The 19214-nt window shown below is 48.0% G+C and overlaps 1 protein-coding gene and 1 long non-coding RNA gene across 2 annotated transcripts in view; both read left to right on the top strand.

The window, feature by feature from the left end:
• The first annotated feature begins 2954 nt into the window (after window positions 1–2954).
• LOC135996399 (uncharacterized) lies at window positions 2955–4533 on the top strand. The gene is made up of 3 exons (XR_010607268.1): window positions 2955–3070; window positions 3861–3928; window positions 4096–4533. It is a non-coding gene; the product is annotated as an uncharacterized LOC135996399 (long non-coding RNA).
• Window positions 4534–9595: 5062 nt separating this feature from the next.
• LOC135996398 (discoidin domain-containing receptor 2-like) overlaps window positions 9596–19214 on the top strand; it is a 35870-nt gene continuing 26251 nt past the window's right edge. Inside the window, 3 exon segments of the mRNA XM_065648323.1 lie at window positions 9596–9676; window positions 15097–15151; window positions 15154–15234. Coding sequence (XP_065504395.1) covers window positions 9638–9676; window positions 15097–15151; window positions 15154–15234 — 175 coding nt within the window. The 5' untranslated portion in view covers window positions 9596–9637.

Consider the following 19214-nt stretch of genomic DNA (forward strand, 5'->3'; position numbering starts at 1 on the left):
AGAAGTTCAAGGCCATCAGTCTTGAGCTGTTTGTCATCTTGTCTTCGTCGTAGCATCAAACATACTCATCAGGGTTTGTTTGTTTATTTCTTGTGGTGCCCCTGGGACAGCAAAAGGCAACTTCCCAATTTCAGTGTGAACTGCTCAGCAGTTCATCGCCCGTGAATTTCAGATTTCTGCCTTGCTGCTCAGACTAACCCAGTATAGGGGTTATTTTTAAACACTTGAAGAAAAAGTTGTTTTTTAAGCCTATTAAAACATGTCTGAGTTGTAAACAATCAACAACATTTTCAAGGAGTTTTGTGAGACCGCTTCTTATCTCCTCTTAGAATGCTTTTGAAATATTTCTGGGATTCAGGATACCATATGGGTGACTGAAAAACAGCCAAATTGCCTTGCGTTGGGATAAACAAGCTTTTGTGTCTAAATTTGTATATGGAATTCAGTGTCTGCTAATGGGTCTTCATCTATTAATTGGTCTGATATTTTCTTGGAGCCAAACACAATCTACTGGAGAAACTATAAAAATGCCAGCCCTGGCCTGAGCTGGTTCTGCTCCCTCGCCGCTCGGAAACCTGCTCATGCTGCAGAAAGCTGTTCTGTGCGAAACCAAAACAGGGTCTGTTGATGTTATTTCTAGTCCTTTGAGAAGATGACTTACTGGTCACATGTGCTGCTATGAGGTCATTAGGAAGTCTCTCAAATACACCATCTGAGAAGTGATGATGCTATTGCAGAAGTATGCTCCCTCTGCGATGCGAGACGCAAAACTCTCTGAAGTACTTTAGTTTGTAATAGCTCTGAGTGGGATCTGTTATTGTGCATATTTGGGCTCATTCCAGTGAAAAAAAAGGACTGTTTTTGGCTTTGCTTTATGCCCAGGTTGATTAGTGAGTGTATACCGTGGGATCGAGTTACATTTCAGAGGGTATCCAGCAGTGAGCCTGTTTCTGTGTTGAAGTGCTGAAGGCAACAGTGAGTCTAACTGCAAGGTCAGCAGTTTTCTAGCGGGGCTTTGTGCTGTTCCAGCACTGTCCTTCCCCAGGGGAAGGGGCTCCTCAAATCCATTTGCAAGCTGGGCCGTTGCTCTGCCCAGTGCCGTGGGGAATGGGAAGCTTTCTCTAGACCCTTGATGTTGCTTTTGTGACTGTACATCTGCTTTGATGCTTTTATTGATGTCCCTCCTGGGCTCCCTGTTCCCTGGATGTCCAAAGGTACCTTCTGCCACAAGCTGCCCTGTGTCCTCCAAAGGGAATCCTTGTGATCCCAGCTCACCCCGGAGGCCTGTGGTCCAGCTTAGTCGTTATGTTCACAGGGCAAGCATCCTTATTTTGGCAGGAGTGTGCTGTTTTAGTGTGTTATCTGAATCAGGAACACCCTCTTGGAGTAGGGCTTCCCAAGCAGGGAGAGGTCTCATGTCTTTCCACCTCCACCCTACTGCTGGTCATGTGTTTCTGTCCCAAACCATCTATGAGCTTTAGGGGCTGTCCTGTCCTCTGAGCTGATTAACATGCTCAAGCATGGAAAAATTACCCAAAGGGAGGAAAAAAGTAGAGTTGTCTGTTCTTGGTACAGAGGTGGATTGTGTGGCTGAGATGGGGTAAGGAGGCGGGGAGGAAGATGGGAGTGAGGCGGCATCTGACTGCACATATGACTGTGTCTTACAGCTCACAGTTGTGTTTTCCAGCTGGGGCTTCGTGTGGGCACAGTGTGGTTCATGTCTGCTTCCTTTTGTTCTTTTGAATGCCCAAAATACCTGCTGCTTCTCGTGATGCTTTGCTGTGATTCCTGCTCTGAAGCCTGGTGTAGCATACGGGAGCCTTTGAGGAATGGGCTGAATTGCTGCCTTCTCTGCTTCTCGGCCTCCTGCTGCTGAGTCCCCGTGAGTGTCACTGCCGTACAACACCAGTGTCCATGTCCCACCCTGGCACTGCTGTGCTGGCCCCAGGGGGACACTTAACCCCTGCCGGGGTGTCCGAATGGGACATCGCAGCCTTTCTCCACAGGGTGCCCACAGCCTGCCAACCCCCACGGTCACGGCAGTGTCTCCTGTGGCCCCATCTGCACCAGTCCTGCTTGTCCTGCCACCATGGAGCTTTAGCATTGTCACCTGCCTGTGAGGTTCTCACAGTCACCTTTGGTTATTATCTCCCCCCAAGTACCACATTGTGGTATTGAGTTTTGTTGTCTCTCTGTTTCTATATTTTAAGTGAAAAGGAAATGGATGTGATGTCACACAGCTGTCTAACAGCTGCATTTAGTGATCTTTGCTCTCGTGGGACCCCAGCCCCAGGAAAGCAATAGGGGTGAGCAGTTGTGATGAACATACATTGAGACCCAGTGTTACCGCTGGGCTCCCCCTCTTCCAGGAAAGACTTTGGAAGCAAAAGCCCAAGTGTCTGAGAAATGCCCGCCCTGCTCTTCAGTTGCAATAATCCCATCGGCCGGCCTTAATTAATGACTAGTTCTGTCCTTGCTTTTTACCTCTCCCCCATGGATGACACAGGCTGGTGAAGAATGGACGTAAGGAGCATGGTGCGGTGATGCCTCTGCCGGGATCTTTCCTGCGAGCGCGGGCAGCCGCGTTGAACAAGAAGGTGCGAGCTGGCTGTGCCGGGGTCTGGCTCGCCCCTGGGACTACACGGGCCCTGCTTCCTGAGCAGGAGAGCTGCTTTATGTTGTGGTTTTACTAAATGAATTCAAAGCTTGGCCTTCCTCCAGGCAAAGTCTGGGCCAAGTGCCAGCGGAGCAGCCCCTGGGGAGAGCAGTGGAGCAAGGAGGGGCCAACAGCAGGGAAGAGCGGAGGAATCCAAGAAGGCAGATTTGCCTAGAAAACAGCTCTGTTTCCATCTGCTGGGTCAGGAGTTGCTATAGGAACTGGGATGATAGAGGCAGGGCCATCTCCTGGGCCTGTGTGCGGAGGGAGGGAGGAGTTACTCAAGTTTGAACATATCATGTGTGCTGGTGGAAAGTTGCACGGAATGTCGAAACGACAGCCTGGCTCAACCTGTGGAGTTCAAAAGAGACATGGCAGTGGTTCCCTGTGCTCGGCAAGCCCTGGGCAAGGCAGGTATGGTCCTTCCAGCTTAAATCTGCTCTCAGCTTGTGATCAGCTCCCCCCCGGCACATTTCTGTCCTTGGCTAAAGCACAAATGCCTTTGTAGGCTTGCTGGAAATGGAGGGGGTGTTGTAGAGGTGGCAGCGCTGGGAGGCGAAGGCTTTTCTCCCTGGGCTGGTGGGGAGATGGCGGCTCTTTGTGCCCTGTTTTTCACAGCAGGGTGCCCAGCTCATGGGTATTCCCCCAGCCTTGCGTGCCCGGGGCCCTCTGGGATCCGCCAGATCTGTTGTTGGGTGGAAATGTGAAGCTGGATGGTGTCGTTCTCCCGGACAGAAGTGGTTTCTGAGGCTGTGGCTCTCCCGGAAAGCCCATGGCAGTTGAGCTCTCAATCGGACATGCTTGCTTGAACTGTTTCAGGGCCAGGGCTGAGTCAGATATGTAAAAACTGGCCCTGGCAGCAAGTTGCTTGTGGATGGTGGGAAAGTGGGGGGGGAAATGCTCTGGCCTCCGAGCTCCGGCAGCTCCTGCCCCGTGTGAGTTTTACATCTGTGTGCTGCCTGCGTTCGCTCACCCCTTCTCCTGAGGAGATGCAGAGCTCCCTGTCCCCTTCTGATGCACCTACTGTAGTTTTTGTCGCTGTCAAACTTTCCCAGACTCGCATCTAGCCTAAAACACGGGAGTGTGGGTGTGCAGGAAGCTGTTCCTGAGAATCTTTGTTGTCAGGGTTAACCGTGGGGCTCTCCAGTAGCAGCCCTTCCAGATAAAATCTGATTATTTCCCCAATAAACCCTTTTTTTTTCAGGTGCTGAGAACTTTCCAAAATAGCCACGTTTCCACTGGAGCGTTCCAGGGTCACTCACTGCTCCGCAGGTATTTATTTAATAGGTTTGGCTGAAATTTCATCTGCCCTTTCTGTGTCACAGAGGATAATCTCTGCTAAAACAAAAATAAAAAAAAAAAAGTGGGTAGTCTTGTTTCTCTTTTTGAGACGCTGCACAATAAGCTGCCGAAAACTGAAATGTGATCTCTCTACACAGACGTGAAGCTTGCCAAACTGGATTGGATCACAGCCCACCTACTCGGGCACCCGTCTTATCTCGGGCAGCGGCCGCTTGGCACGTTGCACATGAAAATCCCAGAGCTCGAATGCAGACAAATGTGGAATAACCTGCCTGTGCAGGAGATAACTTTCTGGTTGCATTAATTACTGGTTTGCTTATGCCTTGTTGGATGAAAATTTATAGCCAGTGTATTCTTTCTTTTGCTCTGCTAATGGAATCGCAGATGTTCTTATTATGTAAATCCACTTCCAATATTTTATTGAATTACTCCCACATTGCTCTGTGGCAATATGTCCCAGAGGCATAATATGCATGGTATGCCGTGGAATTTCATTTCCTCAGTTTTAATTTGTTGTTTTTTAATTTCAGTTCATTTTCAGTATGGAAAAGAGGTAAATGGGATCCTTTTCTTGGTTTAGGTGTCATTATTTTACATATTTCTTTTTTTTCCCCTCATGTCTCCTGTTTCTCTTCTCTTTGCCATAAACAATCCCAGGGTTTTCCTGCAGCTACCTGCCTTCTGTGGAATTGCTAAATCTCATTACTTCTCCCTGGGCTCCTGTTTTCTGCTCTGTCTTGAGAAAATTTGATCAGAATCGGCCATTCTGGCTTTCCATAGCTGTGAAATGCTGCTAGAGCTTTTTCAGTCGTCTTGTCTTCCTTTGTTTATAAGCAAAACATCTGATTTGTTTGTTTGAAATACATTGTGGTAAGCAGAAATATTCTCTGAACTGTCTGTAGTCATGCTAGGTATTTTGCTGGAACATTTAGTTAGTTGAAACTTCATTTCTGTACATGAGAAGTTAAATTTTTATCTTGTAGAGGTGTCCTAGTAAATAGTAAATCCAGCAGAACATGGTGAGACCTGCCTGGAAATCCTCGCTGGAGCCTCCAGGCTTGATGCAGCAATTTCAGCTGATCCGTGAGCGTTGCCACTCGCTGCTCCCATCTTTGCCAGGCACTTCATAAATTAAACTTCAAAACCACTTTCTGTAGTAAACAAAGCTTGCTCAAGCGGAGTGTAGCAGCTGTGTGTACCCAGGTTTTGCTTTCCCAGTTGTGCTCAGCCCCTGAAGAACCGATTATAATTTTTCCTTCTTTCTGATGTTGGAAAAAAATTCCTCTAGTTTGGTGTCTTTTTGTAGATGCATGGCATGGCTCTTCACACTTATAAACACTTTCTTGGTACAGTTACAGCAGAGCCAATAATGCTCCTTGAACTAAGGGCAAAGTCCACATTCCAGCGACAGGTGCGTTGAATTTTTGTTTTATGAATATGAAGAGAGACATTTTACAAAACTCATAAAACATAGCTTTTTGGTAGTATCAGCATTTCTGCGGTGGTTTGATGGAAACTAGATTGCCAGCTAAATTAGTAGATGTTCCAAAATAGTGTTTCTGGTTTGATTTTTCACTGAACAGTCTCTTGGAGTTTGGTTTCTACCCTTGCAAAACCAGCAGCATCTCAGCTTGGTGCTGGGTACTACGTGCTGCTGGATGCAGCTTTGCCTCCCTTCTGGTTTTGCAAAGAGTCTGTCCCAGTAATCATGTTTTATCTCTTAAAAAGAATCCCCTAGTAACATTTTTGCAAAAAAAAAAAAAAGTTATAGGTAAGCAGCTGTTACTGTAAACTAGGTATTCTGGAAGGTAAGCAATTAATAAGATGACTGAAAATGTATAGCAAATATATCTCGGGGCAGTGGGAAATATCTTAATATCTCTATAACAAAATATTCTTCATCAATAGTGTTTATTTTGTTGGGAAAGATTAAAAAAAACCCCCAACTGATGGCTAATAACAATACTGAGAAGTAAGCGTTTCGCATGTTTGGGGAGGAGCTGGATGATGTACTCTGCTTTATGAGGATATCAAAATACCTTCCATTGCACTGGTAACAAGGGAGGGTGTTAAATACAAGATAACTCTTTAAAGTCTTTGAAACTTGACCAAGATTGGGAACCTGTTTGTTTAAAACAAACTGGCAAAGCAGCTTTCTGAATCCTGGCTGCCGATGTGTAATAAATCTGGGAAGACTGAAGGAGTTCCAGAGGTTTGGAAAACATAAATGTTGTGGCAATATTTTAAAACAGAGCAGGAGCAGGGAACCAACAGGCGCTTGAGACTGACCTGCAGCAAGAGGGAAGCTGGTGCGTTAGTAAATCAGTGTCATTAAAAAAAGAACATGCTCCCTGGTCCGTGTGCTCTGATGGAAAGCAGATCGCGTCCGAAAAGTCTTCAGATTGTGGTTTTTAATGAGATTCCTGTACTGGTTGCCAAAAGTAAGTGCGTTGACATCATATACCTGGATCCTGACTAAGTTCCCTCCTGTTGACCCAACGCTGCTGCTCCCGGGAGGCTGCAGGGGTTCTGGTGGGAGCAGGACACGTTGGGTCCCCCTTGCCCTGGGTCTCATCCTTGGTGCTCTGCTGGTGTGACCTCAGCTCTGAGCTGAAAAACACCCTCCTGAGCCGTTTTGGTGGTGTCTGGTCTTTATTTGCTGTTAATGTCACCAGTCCCTGCCCTCTCACTGTGGCAGTGTCTCCGTTTCCAGTTCGCCAATCAGTACTATGTAGAATAAGTTGATTTAGAAAGTGCCACCCGATACCTCTCTAAAATAGTTACTGGGGGAATGTGATGCGCGCAGTCCCTAAAGAGAGGGCCATGGAGCAGTGTTCCAGCGACGCTCTGGCGTTGGTATGGGACAAATTCGGGTATTCCCTGGTTTGTCTGTGAAGAAGCTGGTGGAATTCACAGCCAAATCCAACCAGAGCAGTGCCCCTGCCTGGACGGAGCCTCGATCTCACGAGCTGTGGCCTAGGCAAAAATATTAAGTAACTTAATACAGAAATTTGGCTTCGCTGAGGTGGTCGGTGGAACCAGGGTAGTTCTTCAGGACAAGAGAAGGCTTTGGGATGTGTAAGAGCAGGTTATCAAGAAGACAGAAACAGGCTCCTTACTGGGATGCGTGGCAGGGAGGTTGACAGTGATCATTGACTGAAGTGACAGGAGGTTCTGCTTTGGCGTAAGGAGGGGTGAAGTTTTCCCTCTGCGGACAGTCAAGGAGTGGAAGGGGTTGTCCAGAGACGTGGGGGAGCCTCTGTCCCTGGAGGTTTTTAAGCCCCAGCTGGACAAAGTCCTGTGCAGGCTGCTCTGAAATTGGTACTAACCCTGCGTTGAGCAGGAGGTGGGATTAGATGCTCTCCTGAGGATCTCCTCCAGCCCCGATAATTCTGAGACTCAGTAACCTGATCTCCTTCTGAATGCAAGTTTGCCTACAGTTAAGTGAAAGGTTATGGTGGAGCCCCTCGAGAGTGGGGAGGGAGGAAGGTGGTTTAGATTGAGTGCTCTTAATACGCCATCTGTCATCTGTGTGGTTAACGTGTCACATAGATGGTTGCTATGTGAGACTCTCGCAGTGGAAGGTTGTAGGTCTTGAGAGGACTGTTGCTAACTTGTAGTTCGTATGTTTTGAGGATAATTTAAAAAATAAAAGTAAGCACCCTCAAAAAAAAAAAAAAAAGCTGGAAGGGGATGCCAGTGTAAGGAATAGAGTGAAAATGTCGATATTCCAGGTGCTATGTAGCGGCCATTCTGCACGGGAAGGGAGCTCTGGTTAGGGGTGGTGATCCCTGCTGCTTGGGCAAGGAGGGGGGAGATAATCGGAGCTTTTAATCTGTTCATATCTGTTCTGCTGCCAGTTCTGCCCTCTGTGCATCATCTGTCGTACAGAAACAGGACTGGACCTGGAGGTTGCTCCTCAGCGGAGGGACCTGTATGTTGGAGAGCTTGCTGGGGTGCAGCGAGGCTTCCCCTGGGTTTAGGTTTGGGGTCCCTGGGGTTCAGCATGTGTTCGTGTCCCCTGTAGAGTCACCATGTGTCTGGCAGGTCTGCCTGGGTCATGGGAAGCCCCTCCGGAGTCCTCAGCTGAGATAAGCAGGGGTACCCTCACCCCAGGGTCGCTGGGGAAGGGCAGCTGTGGTTTTTGGAGTAGCCAAGCGAAAAAGCACCTATTGTTAGTGCAATGAATTGCATTTCCTTATTTTTGGCTTTGCCTTTCTAATGGTTTCTAATTTTGGCCTGGTTACTTTGGTGGATTAAATGGCATTTATTCATTTATCCCTCAGTCTGGTTTTGTGACAAAAGTACTCTGTGCAGTTTCACAAACTGAGGACAACCCCACTGCTAAGGGAAAATGCTGGAGGATTTGGGGGTCTCCAGCTCCTTTGCGAAAAAGGTAAGGTGCTGCTGTGTGCTGGGGTCCATGGGCTGAACCTTCTCCCAGTGTTAAATGGCTGTGTCATGGGAGACTGGAATGCTCTTTTTCTCCTAAAATCCAGCAAGAGTGAGGTGTCACTTTTTTCATAGTGGCCCCATTATATGTTTGGCTACATCATGGAAAAGGAGGTTCAGACCCTTCTCATTCTCAGGGCAGTCCTGTCACCCACCCCTTGAGGGTGACTACAAAATACACCCAGACCTCAATGTCCCCATTCTTCTGCCGCTGCCTCACACCCAGCTCTGTGGTGTCCCTGTCCCCACCCCGTGTGCCACTCCCACATGTCGTGGTCCCTTTCTTAACCCCATGTGGTTTTTTGTGTCCCTTGTGGTGACAGGTCTCCTAATGCCACCTCAAAGATCATGCCAGAGCCTAATTCTGTCTCACTTTTCCAATTGCTGTGTCTTAGCTCTCTTGTGCATCTTAACCCAACCCTTCCACCTAAAATCTCGTTGTTTTTATCTGTGCAGACATGTTGCTGCTCTGGACATCAGTTTGTGTTGTCACCATTCCTGCCCTATGTCCCCAGCTACATTGCTGACATCGCCATGGGTTTATGGTCTCGATTTTTGGCCATCTCTGTTGGTTCCCACATCAAAGAACTCCTGTTGCAGCCTCGTGCTTTGTGCCAGGATCTTGCCTTGCCGTGAGGTTGTCATTCCTGCGCGCCCTTCACGTGATGCTAGCTGAGTTGCAAAGGTGGAATCTTCGTTAATGGTAAATAGGAATGTATAGGGAGGAGATGGCTGGTGCTTAAAAGCCCTCTTAAAAACCAAAATTGATACCAGCAGCAAGAAGTATTTGAATTGCAAACTAAGCAAAATGCTTTAAGAAGTGATCAGAATCCTTTCTACTCAGTGTTTTCATCAGCAAGTTGTTTGGTCCAAACTGGAGCTGCTTGGGCTCCAGAGGAAGACTGCTGGTTTTGGGGTATCTCAGATTAATTCTGAAGCAAAGAGAAATGTTCTGCCATCATTCTGGAGCCATAAAAATGGAAATCATGCTTTCCAGTCTCTATTTCTTCAGGCTTTGGATATTGTCCCAATTAATAGCTTTGCTGTTTCCTCCTTGAATTCCTTTAGGAGTACTAGGAGACACCATCCAGTCCTCTGGCTGTTCCTGAACCTCTTCTGAGGATTTAGGATAGATCCTCTTGTAATACATTCAGAGTGCATCACAGACACAGCTATGAGTCTTGATCATGATTGTGGAGTTTCTTGGTGCGGTGCTGGGCATCTGTAATGGGATTCCTGCAGCAAACCCGAAGGTCCTGCTCCGAGGTAATGATCTGCAAACGAACCAGTTAAAACAAATGCCTGTTTCAGTTGGGATCTAGAGAGGCTTGCAGACGTGCCAGACCTCTGTAATGGATCTCTGGAGGGAGAACAGTACCTGGAGGAGCTCCAAGTCCCACCTTCTCCATGCACATCACTGAAGAGCAGCTCCCTCCTGCGCCCAGCTTGCCGCGCTGGGGACAGCGCTGGGTCACAGCGAGCATTTCTCTGCTGAGAGCTGGATTGGCTTTTTAGACATGATATCTGCTGGGTATATTGGGAAAAAACCCTGCCCTCTTTTGTGTCTCTTACTGAGTTTTTCAGCAACTAGATTTTTTTTTTTCCGCTCTCACAATGATTGTAACAGGATTTTATTCTCCTGCAGCCAGCTGTTAACAATTAGCAACTTGATCCATTCAGTCCCGAGAACAGAGTTTAACACTTTCTTGCCTCTGTGAGGATGTCTCTAATCCTGTTTTTGCTGGTTTCGAGCTTGCGCTGTAGTTTTGGCACTTTCTGTATATGTGTGGGCAGGTCAGGAAGAAAGGCCTGAGTACAGCAGGGGCTCCAGTGCAGCTGGAAGACCTACAAAAAAGTATTGAGTTGTCTACCTAGAAAAAATCATTGGGAAGATGATTTCCAAGCAGTTTGTACAGAGGCTTGTATTTAGTGGTATGTTCCAGTGTGTTCTAGCAGTTGGAGGTGTGCAGTTTGGGAATCCAGTCTACTACTAGCTGAGATTTAGACTCAGCAGAAATCAAGATTAGTTCTTCAAACAGTGATTTCTGGCAGTACAAGCTCTGGAGTGGTGCTGAGGCTCCTCTAAATTATGAGATGGGAGAGAAAAGCACTCTTGGTGTCCTTGCTGGAGGGAACAGCAGCTGCTGTGGAGCACTAGAAGATGAGAAAGGGCTGTTTGCCCTTTCCAGGGACTCCCAAACATGCACTTTGTTGGTCCGGGACTGGGAACCAAGTGTGGTGGGAAGAGCAAACCCAGCCCAGCCTGAGCCCAGCTCCTGGGGTCCCTGCCTGGGGCTGAACTGCTGGGAGTAGTTTGTCACTGTCATGTACAAAGGTGACAATTTGTTTCGCTGAACTGTGGCCACCTGGGAATGATGAGACCTTTTAGGTTCTCTTTGTCATCAGTGGAGACAGACACATCCCGAGAGGATTCATCCTGCTCGTCTTGGGACACTCTTTAGGCAAGGGTCAAATTCAACGCCGGCTTCAGGCACAGAGCTGCAGACAGGTGAGCTCTAGGGTCAGCTCTGGTTTCCTTTTCTCTCCTCTCCTGGAGGCCAGGTTGGCCTCTACAGCCACATCTTCCAGTTTTGGCTTCCAGTTTCTCCAAGCCGCACTGGTTTTGGGTGACCTGCTGAGCTCCATGCACCCATCAAGGCCTGGGAAGCCCCCAGTTCTCAGGGCGCTGCCTGCAGCCCCAGGATGGGGTGGGACAGGTGACTGGGCCACCCCAACCCACAGTGGCGCTCCAGTGCTGGGTGCTGGTTCCGTGGCAGGAGCTGGCGTGGTGCTTGGGCATTTTTATGTGACCTTCATTGTCCACCCTCCACCGCATTCCTTCTTCCCTTCTGGTATCTTTTACATTCTGATCGCCACATTCAAGTGGTTAAATGATGTGACTGGCTGTGTAGCAATACAATAGGTGGGATTTGGAACATGGTGTGAGCTTTGCATAAAGCACATGGGCACTAAATTGTGGTGTTTGGTCTGTACCTGGTCAAATGAGAGAAGGCTGCTGTTTGTTGCACAGCACATTATTATGTTGCTGTGATGTTGGTGTCTGTTTCTGTAGAACCATAGAACAGAATAATAGAACCATTTTGTTGGAAGAGACCCTCAGGATCACTGAGCCCAACCATAACCTAACCTAACTCTAGCACTAAACCATGTCCCTAAGAACCTTGTCTAAATGCCTTTTAAACACCTTCAAGGATGGTGACTCCCACTGCCCTGGGCAGCCTTTTCCGATGCCCGACAACCCTTTCTGGGAAGAATTTTTTCCTAATATCCAATGTAAACCTCGCCTTGCTCACACCTATTTTGAGAAGATGAGAAGAACTTAGCACTCTATTGTCAAAACCCCAAATCTTTGTGCTGAGTTTCAGTGTGGCACCTTTTCCATGGGATGGCAGCTGGCCTGTGGGCTCAGTGCTGGCGGCAGGGGATGGCTGCTCCATCCCTGTGCTCCGCTGCAGGCAGATGTCTCTGCTGTTGATCCTTCTTTGCTGGGTTTTTGGATCAAATGGGAAGCCCAAGGCATCTGAATACTTCCAGTGATGTCTGGGGTTGCTCTGGTTTCTTTTCTGCTTCAACAGCAGGCTCTGGTCCTCACTTGTCTGTGTGCAATTGCTATTTCAGTGCCTGTTAACCATCCTTTCCCTTAACCCCAGCCATGTTACAGAGGGAAATCCTAGGCTGTTTTAGAATAATAGAATCATTTTGGTTGGAAGAGACCCTTGGGATCATCGAGTCTAACCATAACCTAACTCTAGTACTAAACCATGTCCCCGAGAACCTCTTCTAAATGCCTTTTAAACCTCTCCAGGGATGGTGACTCCACCACTGCCCTGGGCAGCCTGTTCCAATGCCCGATAGCCCTTTCCAGGAAGATTTCTGTTTGTGGTTGGTTTTTTTTGGTGGTGTTAGCCCATCTCTTTACAGATGCCTGTTTGCCAGGCTGTTTCTAGGTTCTGAAAGGCGTGATGAGGGCAGGGAACATACATGTGCTTGTCCTCTTGCTGTCTGAGGGCTCCAGTACATCTGGCAGCTTCTCACCCTCCAGCTGGGAAGTCAGCTGGGAGACACCTCCAAGCTGCTGTCCTCCTGCCAGGGTGTCCTCAGCAGTGTGCAGCCCTGGCCGGTGCCTGGTCCAGCATGGGGACCCAGCAGGAGGATCTTCTCTAGCCCGGGCTGCACCCACGTAGTGCAGCTGATCCGGGCGGACACCTGGTCAGGGTACCCATATAACACCAAACAGTTCTCTGCTGTGCTTCCCATCGCTTCCTCCAGAAACACAGTTGAAGTTAAAGCTTTAATGTTCATGATGCTTTACTTTCTCGTGTTCTGTGGGAGAAGAGGCTCCTCTAGTGCTGAACTCCCCGCAGGTCCCTTTGTGCATCCTGCTTTGGGAGCCTCCAGAGCACCTGAGTGAATCACCTGCACAGGTTAACATCCACCAGGTCTGTCTTCAAACTCTGCTGCGAAAACCTCTTTACAAACTCTCCCTCCGCATGGCTACAAGAAGTCTCTTCTCCATGGTACTTGCAATCTGTCATGGTATGGTGAGAATTGGTGTGTTTGCAGAAGAGATCTCTCCCCTCTGTTTCAGGGGGAAAAGACGACCTTGGATGCACACACAGCTTGGTCGAAACGTCTTTTTCCGATTGCCAGACCCTCCTGCTGAGACAGGGGCTGCCTTGTCTCTCCTGTGCTTTGCTTTTGCATGCTTGCCACCCAAGGTGTCACAAAATCACAGGACTTTGCCACCTTCCCACAAGCCTTGGCCAGGGTGCTCACACCGAGCACGAGAGGTAGCTGAAGTAGGAAGGGTCCCGGCAATTTTTAGGGGTTTTTTGGGTTTGCTCTCGTTGTCGCAGGGCTGGGCATAGCACTGCTGGGCAACATCCACCCAGCATTAGTTTCCCCTCCTGCATGACCTTTTGGCTCTTTTCCCAAGAAGCCCCTTAGTTGTTTTGCAGGCTCAGAGCCATCTTTTCTGCTGGAATCCAGCAGGCACAATGGCCAGTAGCAAATCCTTAGGAATGAGAATAAAAACAGGGCAAGCCTCAGTGATTCTAACCCTGATTTAGCAATTTGCGGCTGGGGGATTTCCTGAGCCAAAGTTTTTACCTTTGGATTTAAGAAGCGGTAGTATATCTTTCTATTGTGAATATATCCAATTGTTTTGGTATCCATGGCAACTCAGGGCTGTGACTTGTACAGTTTAATTTTGTTGGGCAGAAAAAAATAGAGCCTTTTGTTAAAAATCTCTGAGCTAATGCACCTGATGCTCTGTTCTTATACATGTGTATGCACTGACATAGTGATGGTCCCTTTTTTATCTTCTCTTCCTATCCTAACACATCCTAATATTCAATTTTGCCTTTTTACTACTACTCTGAGGATTCTTGAGCAAACACCCTCTGGTCCCGGCAACTTTTCATTTATCGATTTGTTCTGTTTTCTTTTTGCCTGACATTTCAGTATGAGACAGAGCTTCTAACCTGCCTTCTGCAAAGCTGTCTTCCAGGATGGGAACCTCCCAAGGCTCTTTGCAGCCAATGTGGACACAAAGAATTCACATAACTTTGCTGATATGACCTTGTGTTCCTTTAGGTGTTATCGTGGCTTTCCACTGAAATCGTCAGCGTTTAAGCCCTTTGCTATTTTCCTTGTTTCCAAACAGGAAATTAAGTGTGCTCGCATGTGTGAGTGCACATGCTCTTTTGGCAGCAATGTGGACATGTAGGGAGAGATTATTTTTGCCCTGGTTTAGGCATTTATCTGAAGGTTGTGTGACAAGTTCCAGAGTGCCCACTTGGAGTAGCCAGCTGGTGCAGGTAGAGATGTGCATTGGGTGGATAAGCCACACTTGGGGATCTTGATGCTGAGCAGTCTGGAGCATCTTTCTGATGAGGAAAGGCTGAGAGAACTGGGGCTGTTCAGCTGGAGAAGAGAAGCTGAGAGGGATCTGATCAGTGCTGATAAATATCTCAGAGTAAGCATCAAGAGGGTGGACCAGACTCTGTTCAGTGGTGCCCAACACCAGGGTGAGGGGCAACGGGCACAGACTGAAACACAGGAGGGTCCATCTGAACAGGAGGAGAAACTTCTTTGCTGGGAGGTGCCAGAGCCTGGACCAGGCTGCCCAGAGATATTGTGGAGTCTCCTGCTCTGAGACATTCAAACCCGCCTGGACCGACCTGTGTGATCTGCTCTGGTGACCCCGCGTGAGCAGGGGCTGGGCTGGGGGATCTACAGAGGTCCCTGTAACCCAACCAGGCTGGGAGGCTGTGACTCTCCGGGCTGATTGTAGATGCAGCTTTGGTACTTGTTAATATAATAAGGAAAGCGAATAATTGATGGGGGAGAGATTACTTTGCACTGGACTTGTTTAAGAGCAGTTAAGAGAGTATATCTGCACAGAAGGCATGGCAGCTGAGCTCCTAAAAGCTGAATTACATTAATAGCTTTAGAGATGGTATCGGTAGTCAGGCAACCAATAGTTCTTCACTAAGTCTCTGCTCAGGTGATGGGTCAGAGTAGGGCTGAGCTCAAGAAACTCTTGGTGTGGCCAGTCTTCTACCACTGTCAGCATGAGGCAGTGACGATACAGCAGGTCTGCAGCACAGCAAGTCCTGTCATTGGAGGACTCTCTCATCTTCTGTCTTTGCTTTGTCTTTCAGAAATGTAGATGGCAGCTGCTTTCTTTGAAGGACTCGCGCCCGTCTGAGCCTGCGCAGTGCCTGCGATTGCTACCATGATCTTCTGCATGCTGCTGTTGGCCTCACTGCCTGAACCATCTGGTGCCGAAGTCAACCCTGGTAGGGAGCTGCCGGGCTGGGAGGGGACTCTCATCCCCCACCTTTCATATGTTTGTTTTCAGCCTTTCTTTGCTCTCTCGCGGTGAACGCATATACACGTAAGGAATGCATGGAAACATAATCACTAACGTAGTCCCTGAATGTCCTCCTCTGGACTGAGTTGGTCAGTCTTGTTTGACAGCTGTACTGGAGCAAAACACCTCACATGACAGTCTCAGGGCTGAGACACATGGATATACTCCTTTTTCTGCCTGCCCAGAGTGTCCATGCTCTCAGCAGCCCCATTTTGAGCTCCGATTCTCTCTTCATCAATTTGACCATGCGGCCTGCAGACCAAGCCTGGCTCTAGACTGCCTCAGAGATACTGTGTTCCCTGTGGAACGTAAATTACTGGGTAGCAAAGCATAAGCTACAGCTCTCCAGCCAGCAAGAGAGGTTCTGGAGAAAGAGGTGTGGAGGGAAAGGTGGAAAACCCTACCTGGCACAAAGCTGGGGTGGAGATGGGGATATGAGCCTCTGAGTCCCTGTGGAGGGCGTGACCTCTTATCCTACAGCATTTGGCAAGCTATAATAATGATGGAGATTAGTAAGATAATGATCTGCAATATATTGCAAAAATCGCTGTAATGAGGTGGTTTGAGCTGGAGACGGTCTGTGAAATAAATGAGTCTAATCCTTTTTCAGCTTGGCTGAAGGTGCCGTGAGGCGGCAGTGCTGCCCCGAGGGCCTTCATTTGTTCTGCTGGGTCTGGCTCTGTTTGTTGGAGCCCTTGGACTGGGTCTGGCTCTGACCCTGCTCTGGCCTGCAGATGTCTGGAGATGTTTGAGGTTGTGCTGCAACCAGCCAGAAGTGAAGTGAAGCCTGTGGGGAGGCTCAGCAGACACTCCTGTGCTCCCCATCACACAGCTGTGCCCTGCGCTGTACATCCACTGCATGTCCAGCTTTGAGACGGGATTTCTGTCTGGTTCTAATGGTTAAAACTAGTGGAAGAAGAGGAAAGACAGCAGCTAGAGGGTCAGTCACAGGCAGATCCCTTTTGGTGGTGGTAAGTACAGAAGTTAGCACACCCTAAGGGGCAGGAATCCCCCACCACAGGATCCTGGGAGCTGCCACGGGCTGTGATCCCACCCTCTTGTCGTAATCTCTTCCACCAAGAAATAAGCACTCAGCTTTGCTCGCAATTCTCGTTCTGCCTGTGACTTCCTCAGGCAGCTTTGTGTCCTCAGCTCCCACAGCTGCTCAGCTGCCTCTGTCCCAAGGGGCTGTGCCCTGTTGTTCCCAGCTGGACACCAGCCCAGTTGATGCTCCTTGTTGCGATGCCCACAGGCTCCATTGATGATCCCGACCTCCTGATCTGCTCCAGGAGTGCTCTGGAGCATCTCCTGCATGGCTTCCTAAACCAGAGGACTGCTTTGTGGGTGGTTTCAGACCTGTGTAGGAAGGATCCTGTGCAGCCCTTTTGCCCAACATCAGTTTGACCTTGCTAACAGAGGTGAGCTGTGACATTGTTCTGAGCCTCCCTGTGTCCTGTCTGTGTGGCAGATGAGCGTGTCCTTGAGTGCATAGGAAAGGGTCAGGGATGTCTTAGCAGGAGTCCTGGCAGCACCTAAACAGAACCCAAGGATGGTTTTGCTCGAGAGGATGTGCATTTTGGTGAGAGCCACAGCCACCCACAGGGTGCATCCCTTGATGCCAGGGCCACTCCAGCTTCAATCTGCCAGCCCTGGGTTTGTGAACTAATGAGTTCTGTTCAGGATTGCAGCAAGTCCTGGTCCCCCAGAGTCCTTCCCAAGTAGCTAGCTCTGTCTGGCATTCCTGTAGGGTGTGCACTTGACCTTTAAATAAGGTGTGACCAGACAGAATTCCCAGTGCAGAAACACAAAAACACGTTCTGCTCTCAAATGATGATTCAACCCTTGTAGACAATCTTCAGATTTTACCCCTAGTTCAGCAATGTACTAGATTTCCAGCACTAGATTGGATTGTGCTGGTCTGTAGTGGGACAGGTAAGAGTCAGGACAGGTGAGACTAGTTTGATTTATTAAACTTAATGTTCAGTGTCAGAGGAGGGTTAGAGCTCTCGGTTGGCTTTCAGCAGCCACAATCATCATGCCTGACCCCAGCCAGACACCCACTGCCTCCCCCGAATTCTTCTGCGAACAGACAAACCTGGGATGAATGTTCTGGGTGGGACCAGGGGCCTGTCCACTTTGGTGTCCTGACTGGGCAGGCTCCCATCTCTGCTGGTCCTGGATTGTGCACGGACAGCCAGCCAGCCAGCAGTGCCTTACCCCAGCTCTGCTCTCAGCACTCTGCAGGATGCTGAGGCGCTTTCTGAGCCAGCGCTGGTGTATTTCTCTGTGGGAGCTTGGAGTTTGTCCACTGATTGTTTTTTTTTGTTGGTTTTTTTTTTTTGTACCCTTATGAACCTTTGGCATTCGGAGTATTTAATAGATTTAAGGATGCATATGTTGTTTTTGGACTCTGCTACCTGATCTTTTGATGCCTACTGGTTCTGGTATTCTGAGAGACTGAGTAATTGTTCTGGGTAGAAATGATCTTTGTCATGCTTCACTAATCTTTTTTGTAATGATGAGGCTGCTGATCTTTCCTTTTGCATCATCTATGTTACCTTCTTTGCCTTTTGATGGGAGAAGGAAGGAATAAGAGTTCTATTCCATATCTGTCTTGACATCTGACCATAGACAGACAGTGGTGTAATGGTGTTTATTTTGTATGTATTGCCATAATTTGCTTTTTTCTATATTAAATAATCATCAGTAAACGTTGTCACCTCACCACTTTTACAAGATTATTTAGGAATATATAGAACATTACACATTTGTCAATGTGTGCCTGACTACAGCTACAGCCAAACCCTGTTGAAACAACCTCTGTTTGCAAACATTTCTACATTGAAATCTGGCAGGCAGTTACCCTGAAGTTTATTCTGTACGGTGGTAAAAACAAGGTGGGTTTCATGCCTCTACCTTTTCTTGTCACTTCTGGACCTGGGGAACAGCTTTATTATCCAGGTTTGGTAGAAGGGTAGCAGTCCCGAGATACAGAAATGAGGAGGATGCCGCAGGCAGTGCCCTTGCAGAGGGCAGGTGGAGCTGTGGACACGGGGGGTGCCAGCGGGGACATGTGTCCCTGCAGTGACTGTGGCATCTGCTGGCACTTGTCACTGCAGATGGGGAGGAGTTGGGGCTGTTGGGATGGGGCTGCTGTGAGCTGGGAGCACAAAGATCAAAAATCCGTAGGAAAGTCCATTTTCTGTTTTTCTGGGACTTGCCATTGGCTATGTTTTTGTCTTTTAATTGTTTCATGATTTAATCCCATATAACTTCCTTTTTAGTCTGCTGTTGATGTCAGTCTGACAAAAATACCTCGCTTGCCTGTTTTGAATACTGAGCCTTAATGAATACATTAAGACTTTGAGTTTTCTGAAACATCTCTAATATTCCAAGACATGTTTAAAAACTTGTCAGGGGACAGAACTTGGCCAGCTTGGATTTGTAATCTTCATCTGTGCTGTGTTGGGTGTATTGAGCTTGTCGAGCTCCATGGCTTGAGCCAGTTGTGTGTGTACTCCCCAGAGGCACCAAGTTTGAGCATCTTGTTGTGCCTGGAGAGAAATGTTTGTTCCACTTGTGGACAGACCAGGATGGGGCAGTGGAGATGGTCAGGGGCTTGGGCTCAAATGTAAGCTCTAACCTAACGTGACAGGGCAGATGTTTCCATAAAATAGTCATCTGTCATAAAAGCTGTTTAAGTGCTTGTGTGTTACTGGACTGGTGAAAATAATAATAATTGTTCTTATTTGAATGCAAGTCAAGCATCCTGTTTATTACAGAAGAAGAAAATCTTAAACAAATTCTTCCTTTTTATGCCGCATCATTATTAATAAATAATTTTTCATGGTAAAATGGGTCCACGCAACCATTAACACTAGCTTTGGCTTTCATGTTCTTCAAATG

The sequence above is a fragment of the Caloenas nicobarica genome, chromosome 19 (assembly GCF_036013445.1).
Source record: "Caloenas nicobarica isolate bCalNic1 chromosome 19, bCalNic1.hap1, whole genome shotgun sequence".
NCBI lineage: Eukaryota > Metazoa > Chordata > Aves > Columbiformes > Columbidae > Caloenas > Caloenas nicobarica.